Below are 15,471 nucleotides of genomic sequence, written 5' to 3' on the forward strand. Positions count from 1 at the left end.
TTGGGCTTAGGCGATTCTCTTGCCTCAGCCTCCCAAGTCAGGCACCTGCCACAACCTGGCTATGTTTTGTTGCGGTTTGGCTGGGCCTGGGTTCAAACCCGCCACCCTTGGTATATGGGGCCAGCAGCCTGCTCACTGAGGCACAGGTGCTGTCCCCCCCCCCAATCATTTCTAAAGTGGTAAAAAAATGCCCGCTCTTGAATCCTATAACTAGCAAAACTATTTTCCAAAAATTAGGTTAAAACAAAGATATTTTCAAATAAATGAAACCTGGGAAAATTCATCTCTATCAGATCTTGACAATAAGAAAGGGTAAAGGCTGCTTTTCAGTCTAAAGAAAAGTGATACCAGGCTCCGCGCCCGTAGCACAGTGGTTTCGGCACCAGCCACAAATACTTTAGCTGACAGGTTCAAACTCCACCTGGGCCAGCTAAAACAACAATGACAACTGCAACAAAAAGTAGCTGGGCACTGTAGCAGGCGCCTGTAGTGCCAGCTAGTTGAGAAGCTGAGGCAAGAGAATTGCTTAAGCCCAAGAGTTTGAGGTTGCTGTGGTCTGTGACGCCACAATAATCTACCCAGGGCAACATAATGAGACTGAGACTCTGTCTCAAAAAAAAAAAAAAAAAAAAGAAAGAAAGAAAGAAAGAGAATATCGTCTTAATAAACTGTTCACTTGTTTTTATTGGTAGCATGGTAATTACTGGAATAGTATATAATGTGTTCGATGGTCTTTGGGAAAATGGAATAAGTACAATAAGCCACAATTACAGGGAAAAAAAAAAAAAGAAAAGTGATACCAGATACAAATTCAGATCTACAATAAGAAGAAAGAATTCTGGAAGTGGCAGGTAAGTGGATAAATATAAGGATCATACTCTTTGTTCTAGAAGGAACTCAGGAAGTTTTACTCCAAAATATGATTGCCTGGTATAAGGAATATTTTGAATTGAAGGCCATCCAAGGTCAACATGCATTGGGAGGGTCCTTCTTCCTCTCTGCATAAACTAGACAGATCTGTCAAAAAAACAACTGCCTCTCCTTCCCCTTCCTGTTATCTCAGCACATCTCAGAACCGAAGACCAAGAAAGCTGGCAGATCTGGCCCAAATCTTTCACAACACACCTCTCTCTCAGGTGAATTTACAGGTCAATGTATTTCCCCATCCATTATCTTCCCTAGTAACCACTTATGCCCTAATCTCCTCAATTACCCCTCCCTTCTACAAGGCAGGTATAAAAATCTCTGAACACTGGGCGGCACCTCACTGGGTCAGTGAGTAGGGTGCCGGCCCTATATACCGAGGATGGCAGGTTTGAACAAAAAAGTAGCCAGGCGTTGTGGCAGATGCCTGTAGTCCCAGCTACTGTGGAGGCTGAGGCAAGAGAATCCCCTAAGCCCAAGAGCTGGAGGTTGCAGTGAGCTGTGACACTATAGCACTCTACTGAGGGGGATAAAGTGAAACTCTGTTTCTACAAAAAAAAAAAAAAAAAAAAATATATATATATATATATAAATAAAATATATGGGGCGGCGCCTGTGGCTCAAAAGGGTAGGGCACTGGCTCCATATGCCAGAGGTGGCAGGTTCAAACCCAGCCCCAGCCCCCCCCAAAAAAGAATTTAAAATATATGCCAACAATAGTACAAAGCCTGAAGGGCAAGGCTCAAGGAGTCTGTACTTTTGTGAGGTTAGTACATTTGTGAAGTGGAAAGTGTGGTATGAGAGGTAGAGAGGGGAGTGTCAGGGATGAATTACACAATGTTAACCACCAGTAGACTTTGAAGACTTAGAATGCATGCAATTAGCCCTAGAACAAATAGAAAGCAATAAAATGAAGTGTTGGAGTTACTCAGAAGTAGAATTTCTGGATCATATGGTAATTCTAATTTTTTTCTCTTTTTTGAGACAGAGTCTCACTTTGTTGCCCTCGGTAGAGTTCTGTGCCATCACAGCTCACAGCAACCTCAAACTCTTGGGCACAAGCTATTCTCTTGGCTCAGCCTCCTGAGTAGCTGAGACAGACTACAGGTGCCTGCCACAATGCCTGGCTATTTTTTTTTAGAGATGCAGTCTCCCTCTGGCTCAAGCTGGTCTAGAACTCATGAGCTCAGGTGATCCACCTGCCTGAGCCTCTCAGACTGCTGGGATTATAGGCATGAGCCACTGCACTCAGCTATTTTTTAATTATTTGAGATAGAATCTGGGTCTTTCACCTGGGTAGAGTGCCATGGTATCACAGCTCACAGTAACCTCAAACTCCTGGATTCAAGCAATCAATCCTCCTGCCTCAGCCTCCAGAGTAGCTGAGACTACAGGTGCTACCACTATTCCCAACTAACTTTTCCTACTTTTATTAGAGATGGAGTCTCACTCTTGCTGAGGCTGGTCTCAAACTCCTGAGCGCAAGTGATTCTCCCACTGACCTGATTTTTACTTTTCCTTTGTACAAGCCTCATGTTCAGCCACAGCAGTATACAGCTTGGGCTCTTCCTGATACCAGGGATATCTGGGTGCTTTCCAAGGCCCATGGGGCCTGGCTTACTTACTGGGTGTCCTTGTTAACTTCCTGGCCTCACTTTCAAAAATTTCTGCATTTAGTCTTATAAGGAAAGCTCTGAAAAAGCTTCTTTCTGCATCCATTGGGTCTCTCTCATTATCTTCAGTTTAAAATAACGTTCACAGTCTTGGCGCCTGTAGCTAGCTCAGGCAGCTAAGGTGCCAGCCACATACACCAGAGCTGGCAGGTTCGAATCCAGCCCAGGCCTGCCAAACAACGATAACTACAACCAAAAACTAGCCATTGTGGCAGGTGCCTGTAGTCCCAGCTACTTGGGAGGCTGAGGCGAGAGAATCGCTTGAGCCCAGGAGTTGGAGGTTGCTGTGAGCTGTGATGCCAAGCACTCTACCCAAGGCAACAGCTTGAGGCTCTGTCTCAAAAATAAAATAAAAATAAAGCCTGTCCTTAATCTCTGGAATGGCCTCCTCCCTTAAAAAAATAAAAATAAAAAAACAAAAGAGGGCGGTGCCTGTGGCTCAGTGAGTAGGGCACCAGCCCCATATACCGAGGGTGGTGGGTTCAAACCCGGCCCCAGCCAAACTGCAACAAAAAAAATAGCCAGGCGTTGTGGTGGGCACCTGTAGTCCCAGCTACTTGGAAGGTTGAGGCAAGAGAATCGCTTAAGCCCAAGAGCTGGAGGTTGCTGTGAGCTATGATGCCACAGCACTCTACCAAGGGCCATTGAGTAAGGCTCTGTCTCTAAAAAATATATGTATATATATAATAATAAATAAAATAATGTTTATGTCACCTCTGGTGGTGGTGAGTGGGTCCCCTCAGATCAAAATAAAGCAAGGAAGAGATGCAGGAATGGGACTGCAGACCTCCAAGGACGCCCACTGAGGGGTCATTTTACACAATAAAACGTGGTTTCTGTCCCTTGTGTGTTTTTATGTGTGTTGGGTCAAAGCAAAAGGACTCAGTTCCCAGCAGGGCTCTCTGCACGCGTCCGGAGAATGGAGGGCGCCCCCCATGCACAGTCGGGCGCCAGCAGCACAGGGCCCCACGAGCGCCCACGGTCCACCTGGGGACTGGCTTTGTTCACACCTTGAGCAGGCCTAATTTCCACGCGACCTACGCCTCCTTTTAAGTGACAGGTCGAGCCCTCGCCACACAATCCAGGCCGGTGGCCGCCGACCCGCGACTCTTACTCGACTTCGCAGGTGGCCCCTTTGACGCCGGGCCGTTGGGCCCCGGGAGCGGTTTCCGGAGGACCCGTTTCCCGCCGCACCGTGGTCCGGCCGGACCTCCCAGGCAGCTGTCCTTCCGGCGGCAGCGCGGAGCGCTGGGCCCGGCGGCGGCCCGGCGGCGGTGGCCGCAGCAGGGTGCGGGCTTAGCTGCGGCCAAGCGGGAGCCGGGACGCGCGACCGCGCTCCGGGCGGGGCGGCAGGGCCCAGCGCCGCGGACTAGGCGGCCCCACCCGTGTCACGCGGGACCTTCTCAGGTAAGGACGCTAGTGACTCGGATGATTTTTGTGTAATTTCATAGTCGTTGAAAATACCGAGCCAAAGGTTGGGCCTCGACTCAATTATGGAACCCCCGGCCTGCCGAGTAATCCTGGGCGCGGGCGCGGAGGGCCCAGCAGACCCTTCTCTTAAAGCCCGTTTCCCCCGCCTCCCCCTTGGCCACTGCGAGTTGAGTGAAGTTAAGCGTCTGGTGGGGAAGGGTAGTTCTACCCAGTCTTCTGCCAGGCCGGAAGAGGTTAACAGCCGAAGTAGAGTCTCTTATTTCTCACCCTTACTGGGGGGCAAGAATCGTGTTTTATAAGTGTTCCTTATGGACTGTGACAGCCTCAAAGGAACCGCCTTACACCCCTGTAGCTAGCCAGGAGGCCAGGCCTGCCTTGGGTCTCCAGCTCTGAGACTCAGGGTGCTCTGCCTTGGCAGTGGTTCTAGGCCTGATGGGTTATGACTTCATATTACAGTGGCCTGCTCATGACCAAGTCCCGACCAGGATACTGTCTTTGCTATTTCATCTTCTCTTCATACCTGTCATACCAGGCAAACGTTTAATCCCACTAGCACATGAGTCTAGACCTAGAAAGGTCCACTGGCTTGACCAAATCTCCACTAGAAGTTGACCGCACTGGGATATCCTTTCTCAAGCCTGTGCCAACCAGCACATAGTGCCTTTGTGTGACCCAACATTGATTCCACCGGGTGGCAATGGAGTGGACTTCAAACCGACCTCTTCCTCTGAGTTTGACCTTAGACCTCTGGCTTAGTTCCTTCCATATGTTGGGCTCTCCAAGGCCCTGGCTGAGCCCTGGTCTTCCCTCTTTCAGTGTGGAGGCCATGCCAAAGCTTCAGGGCTTCGAGTTCTGGAGCCAGACCCTTGGGGGGGCCCGCCATGTGGTGGCCCCCATGGTGGACCAAAGTGAGCTGGCCTGGAGGCTGCTGAGCCGCCGCCATGGGGCACAGCTCTGCTACACCCCCATGCTGCATGCTCAGGTCTTTGTCCGAGATGCCAACTACCGGAAGGAAAACCTGTACTGCGAAGTGTGCCCTGAGGACCGGCCTCTCATTGTGCAGGTAGAGTGGGGGGACTGTGGCCTCCAGTTCCTGGCCCTGGGAACCCCCATGAAGCAGTTTTCTCTGAGTGAGGATTCCACCCTCAACCTTTCCAGAAACCAACTCCAGGGGAAAGGGCAGAAAGTGACACCAGGCATGGGAGGTAATGAGAGGCAGAGCACAGGGTAAAGAAGGGCAGCCAGGTGCACCTCCCAGAAATTGACTCTTTCCTTGGGAGCTGGTCCACCTAGCGTGGGGAGGTGAGATTTGAGCCCTTGGGGCTGCCTGAGGGCTGCCTGTCTTCTGGGAGAAGTCAGTGGTAGTGGGTCCTGTTACAGATCAAAAGAAATTCTGTAAATTTGTACATTACTCTCCATGGTTTGGGGACTCATCCTAGCTTTGTCACATGGTAAAACATTGGTAGGGCAGGACACACTTTGATCAGGTCACGTTGCAACTCCTCATCTGGCTGGGCAGCCTGGGTGGCCAGGGATCAGGGCTCGTGGATGACTTTTTTGTCTTTTCTAGTTCTGTGCCAACGACCCAGAAGTGTTTGTCCAGGCGGCTCTCCTGGCCCAGGATCACTGTGATGCCATTGACCTGAACTTGGGCTGCCCGCAGATGATAGCCAAGAGAGGCAAGTTCAGCTTCAGGATGCTGTCCTGAGCACCTTCCTAGGCTTGTGCGTGCTTGTAGTCCATGGACGCCCAGGTACAGGGTCCAGGGCCAGCTCAGTACAGCCCTGACTGGGGCTGAGCTCAGGGCAAGGCAGCCCCTGCCTGGCTTTGTCTGTGATGCTAGTGACAGCCCAGGCTCAAGCTTGGCTATTCCCTCTGAGAGTGCCATCCTCATGCCCTGGAGTTGAGCCTTGTACTCTGCTCTCCAAAGAAGATAAATATGATTTGCTGACATGTTTCCCCTGCCTGTCTTCGCTAGACTCCTAAGGAGGTGCTGGCTTGTCATAAACACCGCATGGGGTGGATATCCCATTCAGTACCCTTCGAGGTCTGGCAGCTGGACAAAGAGCCTCAAAGTCTGACATCAACAAACTGCCTGATTGTCACGGTGCCCTAGCCAGAAATACTGCTGCTTCTAGGATCCCTGTGGGGGCTGGCCTGGCAGAGTGGTTCATGACCTGTGTGGCTGCAGGAGAGAGGCCCATGTGGGAGGAGGTACCCAGCCTTGACACTGGTACCAGTGGGCCACACCTGTTCCTTGCAGGTCACTATGGTGCCTTCCTTCAGGAGGAGTGGGACCTGCTCCAAAGAATGAGTGAGTTGGCTACATGTCACCATGTGGACAGTGAAGGAGCCCCAGAGACAGCCTGGTGGGGACATGGGGGCACTGGCTACCTGGATGGGGCACAGGTGAAGACAGGAGCTGGCAGAGTGGCAGAGTGTCCTGGGATCAGCCTGGGAACTCCTGGATGCAGTATGTCCTCTGCTAGAAGGAGGGGACTGTGAAGTTGCCTATTCTGCACCAGCTGCCCCTTAGAAGCAGACAGTTGGTGCTGAGGCAGTGTCCTTGCTTAGTCCCAACTTCCTAAAGCCCTGAGGGACATCTGGTCTCAGCTGCCATCATGTGAGAGCCAGCATTGGCTCCACCTGTTACATGAACTTATGAGGACAGAGGGAAGGCTGAGGGAACCTGCCCAGTAGCCTGTGAATGATGGCCCCATGAGGGCCTGGGCTGCAGTGGAGTGGGAATACCAGGCTTCCCTCAGACGCAGTCTCTCTTCTCCTCAGTTCTGCTAGCTCATGAGAAACTCTCTGTTCCTGTCACATGCAAAATTCGTGTCTTCCCAGAGATTGACAAGACGGTGAGATACGCCCAGATGTTGGAGAAAGCCGGCTGTCAGGTGAGCCTGGGCTCTGGGTGTCTGAGCGGCCAGCTCTGGCTCATTTTCATGGTGTTGGGCAGGGGGGGCAGCTGAGGCTTTTCCTGTGCCCACCTGGGCAAGACATGCCCTGGCCTCTTTGAGGGCAGTGGGTTTACTGCGTAGCTGACCCCTGGCTCAGTGGGCAGGCACCTTGAGCTCAGTCTTCCGTAATAGGAAGTCATGCCACGTCCTACTGCTCAGAGGCTGGCCAGGGCCTCCTTTGTAAGAGCTTAGTGTCTAACCCTCTGGAGGGTCAGGAAAGGCCACAGGGCTGTTGACAGCATTGTTCCCCTGCCTGAGTCCTCTGCACATTAAGCCTGGCCTGTTGCAGGCTTGGACTAGACCCTGCCATGGCTATACCCAAGATACCTTTCTTTTTTTTTTTTTTTTTTTTTTTTGAGACAGAGCCTCAAGCTGTCCCCCTGGGTAGAGTGCCGTGGCATTACAGCTCACAGCAACCTCCAACTCCTGGGCTCAAGCGAGTCTTCTGCCTCCACCTCCCAAGTAGCTGGGACCACAGGCGCCTGCCACAACGCCTGGCTATTTTTTTTGGTTGCAGCCATCATTGTTGTTTGGCGGGTCTGGGCTGGGGATTCGAACCCGCCACCTTAGGTGTACGTGGCTGGCACCTTAGCTGGTTGAGCTATAGGCACCGAGCCCAAGATACCTTTCAGAGATGGACAGGAATCTAATGACCTAGGGGTGAGGACTTACCTATGCCCCTACAGTCTGGGGTCAGCCTGGAGCTGGTCCCTCCTGCACCTTTGGCCTTGGGCAGTAGAGACACTGCTGCTTCCCATCCTGGGGGCTCCTCCCCATGTGCATAGCCCTCCCAAGGCTTGGTCACTGCAGGGACCAAACCAGGCCCAGGACAGCCTCTGCCTTACTGGGGGAATTGAGAAACTGGGGGAGAAAGTCCTCTGGAGCTGCAAGGGGCTCTGCCCAGGAGCATGATTGAGCCGCTGCTGGTCTGTCCTAGTTGCTGACTGTGCACGGACGCACCAAGGAGCAGAGGGGGCCCCTGTCAGGTGCAGCGTCCTGGGAACACATCAAGGCTGTGCGGTAGGTGGACACAGCTCTGCACCTTAGTGTTTAGCACTTGACATCTGGGGGCCACCAGCTTGGGGGTGGCAGTGTGCAGTGGGAGGAGAGGCACCTGGCAAGGTAGAGTTTTGGAGTTTAGAGAAGCACCTGGCAAGGTAGAGTTTGGCGCTGTCCTGGCCAAGGTGACAAGACAGAGTTTCCCCCCAACAGGAAGGCTGTGACCATCCCTGTGTTTGCCAATGGGAACATCCAGTGCCTGCAGGATGTGGAGCGGTGCCTGCGGGACACAGGTGTCCAGGGAGTCATGAGTGCAGGTGGGTCGGGCTGGGGACACGGGCGTCCAGTGGGTCATGAGTGTGAGTGGGCGGGGCTGGGGACACTGGCATCCAGGGGGTCATGAGTGTGGGTGGGCAAGGCTGGTGACTATAGCAGGGGCACCGAGTATATCCTGCTGTCCACGTTGTACTAGTGTCATCACAGATTGTCTGCATTGGTGCCATCTGTTCTGATGGGACTGAACCTTTGGGCCAGGCTTTTCAAATGGGCTGGTCAGTGAGCCAGGTGGCCAGTTTTGTCCTTGGTGTGAAAGGGTACCAGCTGGGTCCTGGGTGCCACAGGCTTTCTTCTGCTGTTCCCCTGGAAGCAGCCCCACAAGGCCTCCCTCCTCCTCTTGCACAGAGGGCAATCTGCACAACCCCGCCCTGTTTGAGGGCCGGAGCCCTGCTGTGTGGGAGCTGGCCGAGGAGTACCTGGACCTTGTGCGCCAGCACCCCTGTCCACTGTCCTACGTCCGGGCCCACCTCTTCAAGCTGTGGCACCACACGTGAGTTGCCCCTAAGATAGAAGCTACTTGGGGGATGTCACCCAAGCAGATGCTGTTGGAGTCCTGCCAAAACAGCTTGCCACCAGGCAGGTCTTGAAGGGGTGGGGGAACTTGGAAGTGAACTGAGACAGGAAGAGTGAGCCCTCCCTACTCAGGTGGAGGCAGCTGATCCAGCAGCCTGGAGGGCCCAGCTCCATCTGTTGGGTCTGTCCCAGGCTGCAGGTGCATCAGCAGCTTCGAGAGGAGCTCGCCAAAGTGAAGACCCTGGAGGGCATCGCTGCCGTGAGCCTGGAGCTGAAGCTGCGGTGTCAGGCAGGCACGGGGGCAAGTGGGAGCTAGGTGGGCTGTGGTGGGTAGCTCAAGGCCCTGACCAGGGCTTGGGCTTTTGCAGGAGGAGATGTCCAGGTGGCAGGGAGAGAAGCCCCCCAGTGACCTGCCGTTCTTCCACTGGATCTGCCAACCCTACATCCGGCCAGGGTGAGCCCCCGAGCCAGCCCCAGGAGGGGCATGAGGGTGAGGGCGCCTGCCCTGGGTCCACACCTGCTAGGTCTGCCCAAGTTCATCCTGACCATACACCTCCCTGAGCAGGGCCTGGCCTATTATTGGTGGCCTTGGTGTAGGATACTGGTGGATTATCTCGTTTTTCCCTGTCAGTGAATACTTAAGTATTTTCTCCAAAAGAATTTCTCTAAGCTCTTTTGATCCTGGGTTGATTTGTCCTCTAGAGTGAGCTTAGTAGCTTGGACCCTGGCCCCAGAGGTGTGGATATCATCCCGGAGGACCCAGCCTCTGTGCCAGCTACCTCTCTTGCCATGTGGGCTGTACACAGTCCTGCCATCTAGCTACTTGGGTATCTGGGGGAGCCACACACATGTGTTACTACCAGCAATGGCCACCAGCCTCTCCTTGGCCTAGGGCTTCACCTGGACTCTGGTCTACTTGGTGGCTGGGCTGCCTCCCAGGGGGTCCTTGAATGCCATCTGCCACCTTTCCCCTCAGGCCCAGGGAGGGGAGCAAGAATGCTGGGGCTTGCAGCAAGCGGGCCCTGGAGGAGGAGGAGGGCAGCACGGAGGTCCTGTCCAAGAACAAGCAGAAGAAGCAACTGAGGAACCCCCACAAGACTTTTGACCCCTCTCTGAAACGTAAGCACTGCTAGTGCTGGGGCTGGGAAGCGGCTGGGCAGAGCCAGCCTCACCAGTTCCTTCCTTGAGCCCTTGTCCTCACTTTGCTGGGGACAGAAAGCCAGACTTGGTCATTGAAACTCATGGCCCTGGAGCCTGGGCAGTGTGGTCAGGCTAGACTCTAGGTCTGAGCAAGGGGCAATAGCACATGGTGCACGTGGGGACATTAGCTCTTAACGAGCCAACCAAGGCTATGGATCAGCCCCAGCCAGGTGCCCTCTGAGTGGTTTGTTTGCAGGTCAAGTCCCTGGGTCACTGAGGTGGTCCATGCCTGGCAGAGCCTTGGGTGTGCCCCAGCTTTGTGTGGGGGTGGCCTGAACAGCCACTGAGCAGGAGGCCAAGAGGCCCCAGGAGAATGTATAGTGTCAGGCTGCTGGACGAGAAGCTATGCCTTTGGACAAAGGCCACAGCAGGAAAGAGGTTGGATTAGATAGGCTGAAGCCACTTGTCCCCTCCATGGGACTGCATTAGACTTCTTAGGCTGCTGGGTACCCCTCTGTGTCTTGGGCCTGGCCACCTCCCAGGCTTCTGCCAGGTAGGAGCCTCCCAGAACAGACAGACCAGCTGGAAGATCCTAGAAACCTTCCCATACATACCCCAGGGTCAGGTGGGTTGACAAGGGGCTGCTGCGTCAAAATGCTGCCAGCAGCCCTGCTGACCCTGTGACAGCCAGAGAGGCAGGATGTGGGTGGGGCTTTGGATTGAGGACCCCATTTAGCTGTTTTACTTTAGGAGACCCAACACCAAAGGGTGCAGGGTCCCTTGGACCCCGCAGGTGGGCTAGTTGCATCCCCTGTCCCTGTTGGGATGGGGTGAGGCCGTTTCTCTGGCTGCGTCCCCTGCACACCTGCTTCCCTTCACTTTCCACAGAACAGCACCCACTCATCTGCCACCACTCCTTGCCCAGGAGTTAAAGCCTGTGTGTCCTCTGCTCTTGGTAGAGACACAGCTGACTGGCAGGCCACGAGGTGGCAGACAGGCTGCTCTAGCCCACCTCACACTCAATCATCCTACCAGTGCCCTTTGTTCTTTTCTTCCTAGCAAAATATGCCAAGTGTGACCAGTGTGGAAACCCAAAAGTGAGTTGTTTCTGGCTACATCCCAGGCCTCAGCTCCTGGGGGTGGGCAAGGGGTCCCCACACTGCTTGGGGTGGCAGGTTCCCAGCCTGACCAGGGTTCCCCCAACCCTGCCTGCTGCTTTCCTGTGCTCAGGGCAACAGATGTGTCTTCAACCTGTGCCGTGGCTGCTGCAAGAAGCGGGCCTTCAGGGAGACTGCAGACTGCCCAGGTGAGGGTGTCTGCCGCCACTGGCCCGTCTTTCCCCGTCACCTCACAAACAATGGTATCTTGGCTTCCTGACCCCCACCATCCCCTCTTGTCCCCTCTGCCAGGTCATGGGTTACTTTTTAAAACCAAATTGGAGAAGTCTCTGGCCTGGAAAGGGGCCCAGCTCGGGCATTAGGAGCCTCAGAAGGCCAGGCCCAGCACCCCAGCTGGCTTCTCTGAAGTACAGGCAGTACCCTGGCCTGAGGGCCAGTAGGACCTGTTCCACCCCGGGACTGCTGCTAGAGCTTGGACACGTCTTAAGGAAACGCCTTTTTCTCAGGGAATCTCCTGCTATTTAATGTGGAAGGACGTGCCAATGTCCTCCCCTTGACCCACACAGGAGCCTGGAAATGCTGCATCTGGGAGCAGGCTTCAGGCCGAACCTGCCCTGTCCTCACTTGTGCTCTCAAAAGTGAACAATAAACCATCTCAAAGGTGCGCAGAGAGCCAGTAGCCTGTGAGCATCACCCTACCCTGAGAGCCCTGATCTGTCTGGGCCACTCACTTGGACAAGTGGGTGGGTATGGTTGGGGCCGGTGGGGCTCATCTTTAAAGGAAGGTGAAGCATGAGGTGTGAAGAGGAAAGCCATGCTCAGCAACCCCCCCAAGGATAAATAGTGGAGCTTCCTAATAGGACAGCCCTGGAAGCATAGCCCAGGCCCACCAGCTATGCCATAGAACCCATGGATCAAGGCCACCCTAGCTTCCTGCTAGGTTGTGGCCCTAAGCTTGACCCTAAGAGACAAACCTTGCAAACCAAAGGCAACCAAGGGGTGGAAGGAAGGAGAGCCAAGGGCAGTGTTCAACTTGCTCTTTAATGGACTAGTCAGCTCATCTGCACCACACGACGATGCAAGGACAGGAGGAATCTGGGCACCACAGTCAGCTCCTGGGGGTAGAGACCTTTGGGGTTGAAGCCCACAGATCCCTCCTTCTAGGAAGGCCCACAGTTGGCATCTTGCCAGCCTTCCCAGACCCCCCCCAGCACAGGACACAGTGGGATAGAGGGGCACAAGGATGCCCAGCTGCGTCCAGGGGTATGTATCTGCAGGGGTGGGAAGGGTGTGCAGACTGTCCTGGAGGCTGGCAGGCCCCTCACATGTTGGTGCTCATCCGAGATTGGCTGTTGGCTGGAGTCAGCTCTCCCTGGCTCCCCTCTCTAGGTGGAGACTGTGGAGCAACAGGGAAACACTCAGCCCACCACACAGGTGCAGGTGAGCCCAGTGCCTGCTGGGCCACTCACCTTGACATGGATCTGGTTGCGCAGCACAGCTGCTCTCAGCATCATGGCCTTGGCACGGCGCTGGAACTCCTTACCCATCAGCAGGGACTTCTCAAAGGTGGTGCTGCGCTGATCTACATCCCGGGCATACAGGATCTGCACAGTACAGGCTCAGTGAGGCCTGGCAGAGTATACCACCCCCAGCCACCCCCAAGGCACACAGCCACCTTGCTATGTGAGTCCACACGGGCATTGATAAGCCCCTCCAGAATGAGCTGTGTCAGCTCATCCTCCAGGGCTGCCACCGTGGTGTTGAAGGCTGCTGCCATCTTGTGCATGTCAGCTGACACGTAGGGGCTGAAGTACTGCAGGGCAGAGGGGTGTTGGGTGTCAGCTCCTCACAGTTCCCAAACACATCTGAAGTGTCCCAGCCTGTTTTCCCACTCCCTGATGCTTACCTGGATGAGGGCACGATTGCGAATCTGGGTGTACAGGGTCCTGACATGGGGAGCCAGGTACATGTCTAGGAGCAGGTTGTCCTGGAGAGGAAGACTGGTCAGGAGCTGGCAGCTGCTGCTGCCCTGTGGCCAGGCACCTGCACCCACCCTACGTACCTTCATCTCATCCAGCATCTTCAGGCATGAGGCATACTTAGATTCGTAGAATTTGAAGATGATGTCTCGGACCTGTGGCTCCAACTCCAGGAATAGCTTGAAGGAGCTGCTGATGGCCACATTCCTCAGAGCCCAGGCCCTGCCTGCCCCCACCTCCAGTGACTCGCTAGACAACAAGCCAGGCTAGAGAAGGGACACACAGAGGGTGGCCCAGCACCCCTCCCCACTCACCTGCTGGAAATAACGTTGCGCTGTAGTTCCTGCCGGTCAAAGGTGGCCAAGGCACACAGGCCACCATAGACAGCCACATTGCTAGGAGACAGCAACTGTGAACCAGAGACCCAACATCATAGTGGCCACAACAGACCATGATCAGGGATGGGCCACCAAAGCCTACCATCACTGGCTCAAAGAATGCCTAGGAACCCATTCAGGGAAGACCCCCCACCCCCAACAGCACAACCATGAGCCCTCACTTGCCAAATCCCCAAGAGGGCTCTTCCCCAGAGACCCCAAAGGCCCTCACCTCAGGGAAGTCGCAGTGATCAAATGATGCCAGCAGGAAGCACTTGGCAGCCTGTTTGTACTTCCTTGCAGCCAACTCAGCCAACCCTGGTGGAGAAAGGACCCATGAGGGAAAGAAGTAGGAATGGGGATGAGGCCTAGCCACCTGCGGAAGCTGCCAGCACCTCACAGGGTCAGGGAGGGCACAGCCCTCAACCAACACCAGCACATTTGTGAAGTACCCAAGGAAGCCTTAAACCACTGTCACCTTTTCAGAGGACATGCAGGCTCAGAGGAGCTGAAGCTGTGGACGTTCAGCCGTCAGCTGAAGCCCTGACCATACAGGTGACCAGTGGGGCAGTAGCTGTGAGAACAGCCTATTGGAAGACATCTCCATCCCTGACCACATGGCTTCTCCCTGGTGGACCTAAGCAGGCATCACCTACACCTGTGGACATGGGACACAAGTGCACCACAAGGCCCTGCACGCTGAACAAGAGCAGAGGCTTCCCCAGCTGTGATGCAGGCAGGAGTACCCTTTCCTTAAACTGAAGACTCAACAGTATAGGTACATGAGGGGCTGCCTGTGGTGCCCTCACCCTGGCACCCAGCCCTCACCTGCAGCACACTTGAGCTTGGTGAGGATGGCCTGGGTCTGGCTGTCCCGCTCTCCTCGCTGCTGTAGAGGGAAACCACGTGTGAGGCCCACATACCCATGCCTTTCTCCCTGGCCCCCAGCCTGAGAAGGGACAAAGGCTCAGGAGGATGTGGTGAGGGACATCAGAAGCACTCCAGCAGTGGCCAGGGCTCCTGGGCAAGGTCTTGGGTAGTGGCTCATACCTCTGCAATCTCTGGGGTGGACTCAGCCTTACTGACGTAGCTCAGTACATGAGACCAGTTCTGCAAGTAGACGCTGACCTGGTGGAAGAGCGGGTGGGGATAGACTGAGCCTGGGGCACCCCTCCTGGCCTAGGGCCAGTGCTGTCCCACCTGCCGCTGGCCCAACCTTGATGACATTGAGGCACATGTTGATGACATGCTTGGCGCTGGTACAGTAGTCTCGGGCCCGGGAGTAGCACTTGAGGGCATTGCTGAGGTCCCCACAGTCGAGGTAGTGATCGCCCAGGTCATCGTGGCCACGCCTGATGCTCTCCTTGATGGAGTTGCCCTTATAGTTCTTCAGGTCTGTGTCCAGCTTCTCCAACTTCAGCAGAGCCTTCTTCCGCGTAGCCTCCACCCAAGCTGTGTCCAGGGCTGGAGGCTCCACACTACTCTCAGGGATGGCATCTGGTGTGTTCTGGAGCTCCCTGAAAGAGGACCTGGCTGTTAGAAAGTGGGGGAAGAAGTCGCTAACCACAGACTGACCCTCAGAGGCTGCTCTGCAGGCCGGTGGGCACCTCCCATGGGCCCCTGCCTGTCTCCAACCCCCACCTTGAGGGGCCTAGTCTGCACGAGGGGCACAGAGACAATCACTGACCCCAGAAGCCCACAGTGGGAATGCCCAATGGGAGGACAGGCTGCTGCACCCAGGTCCTCTCTGCCAGCAACTCCAAGAATCACAATACCTGGCTCGGCGCCTGTGGCTCAAGCGGCTAAGGCGCCAGCCACACACCTAAGGTGGCGGGTTCGAATCCCCAGCCCAGGCCCACCAAACAACAATGGCTGCAACCAAAAAATGGCCAGGTATTGTGGTGGGCGCCTGTAGTCCCAGCTGCTTGGGAGGCTGAGGCAGGAGACTCGCTTGAGCCCAGGAGTTGGAGGTTGCTGTGAGCGTGATGCCATGGCACTCTACCCAGGGGGATAGCTTG

General features: G+C 55.0%; 2 protein-coding genes across 8 annotated transcripts in view; one reads left to right on the forward strand and one right to left on the reverse strand.

Annotated features, from left to right (window-relative positions):
* The first annotated feature begins 3,854 nt into the window (after window positions 1–3,854).
* On the forward strand, window positions 3,855–11,761 carry DUS1L (dihydrouridine synthase 1 like). 3 transcript variants are annotated; one of them, XM_003786537.3, is made up of 14 exons: window positions 3,855–4,004; window positions 4,845–5,091; window positions 5,599–5,707; window positions 6,292–6,342; window positions 6,816–6,928; window positions 7,929–8,011; window positions 8,204–8,307; window positions 8,672–8,816; window positions 9,032–9,128; window positions 9,208–9,293; window positions 9,816–9,958; window positions 11,039–11,076; window positions 11,210–11,285; window positions 11,389–11,761. In XM_003786537.3, exons 2-14 carry the CDS (start codon window positions 4,855–4,857, stop codon window positions 11,457–11,459), a joined length of 1,353 nt encoding a protein of 450 aa, XP_003786585.2. In that variant the 5' UTR covers window positions 3,855–4,004; window positions 4,845–4,854; the 3' UTR covers window positions 11,460–11,761. The 3 variants fall into 3 exon arrangements, with proteins under 3 accessions (XP_003786585.2, XP_012658531.1, XP_023367064.1); XM_012803077.2 differs by having other exon boundaries at window positions 11,664–11,761; XM_023511296.1 differs by lacking the exons at window positions 3,855–4,004; window positions 4,845–5,091; window positions 5,599–5,707 and having other exon boundaries at window positions 6,011–6,342; window positions 11,664–11,761.
* A 358-nt stretch (window positions 11,762–12,119) lies between these two features.
* GPS1 (G protein pathway suppressor 1) overlaps window positions 12,120–15,471 on the reverse strand; it is a 5,329-nt gene continuing 1,977 nt past the window's right edge. For 2 of the 5 annotated variants that reach the window (XM_012803073.1, XM_012803076.2), the window contains exons 4-13: window positions 14,670–14,970; window positions 14,504–14,581; window positions 14,282–14,342; window positions 13,686–13,771; window positions 13,391–13,485; window positions 13,160–13,268; window positions 13,004–13,084; window positions 12,773–12,910; window positions 12,567–12,701; window positions 12,120–12,493 (exon numbers count right to left, since the gene is read on the reverse strand). In XM_012803073.1, the coding sequence (XP_012658527.1) occupies window positions 12,419–12,493; window positions 12,567–12,701; window positions 12,773–12,910; window positions 13,004–13,084; window positions 13,160–13,268; window positions 13,391–13,485; window positions 13,686–13,771; window positions 14,282–14,342; window positions 14,504–14,581; window positions 14,670–14,970 (1,159 nt within the window). In that variant the 3' untranslated portion in view covers window positions 12,120–12,418. The remainder of the gene's footprint in view (window positions 12,494–12,566; window positions 12,702–12,772; window positions 12,911–13,003; window positions 13,085–13,159; window positions 13,269–13,390; window positions 13,486–13,685; window positions 13,772–14,281; window positions 14,343–14,503; window positions 14,582–14,669; window positions 14,971–15,471) is intronic. The other 3 variants (XM_003786044.2, XM_012803075.1, XM_012803074.1) reach the window with 3 other exon arrangements.

Source organism: Otolemur garnettii, unplaced genomic scaffold (genome assembly GCF_000181295.1).
Source record: "Otolemur garnettii isolate 467f Iridium unplaced genomic scaffold, OtoGar3 scaffold00018, whole genome shotgun sequence".
In the NCBI taxonomy this organism is placed as follows: Eukaryota; Metazoa; Chordata; class Mammalia; order Primates; family Galagidae; genus Otolemur; species Otolemur garnettii.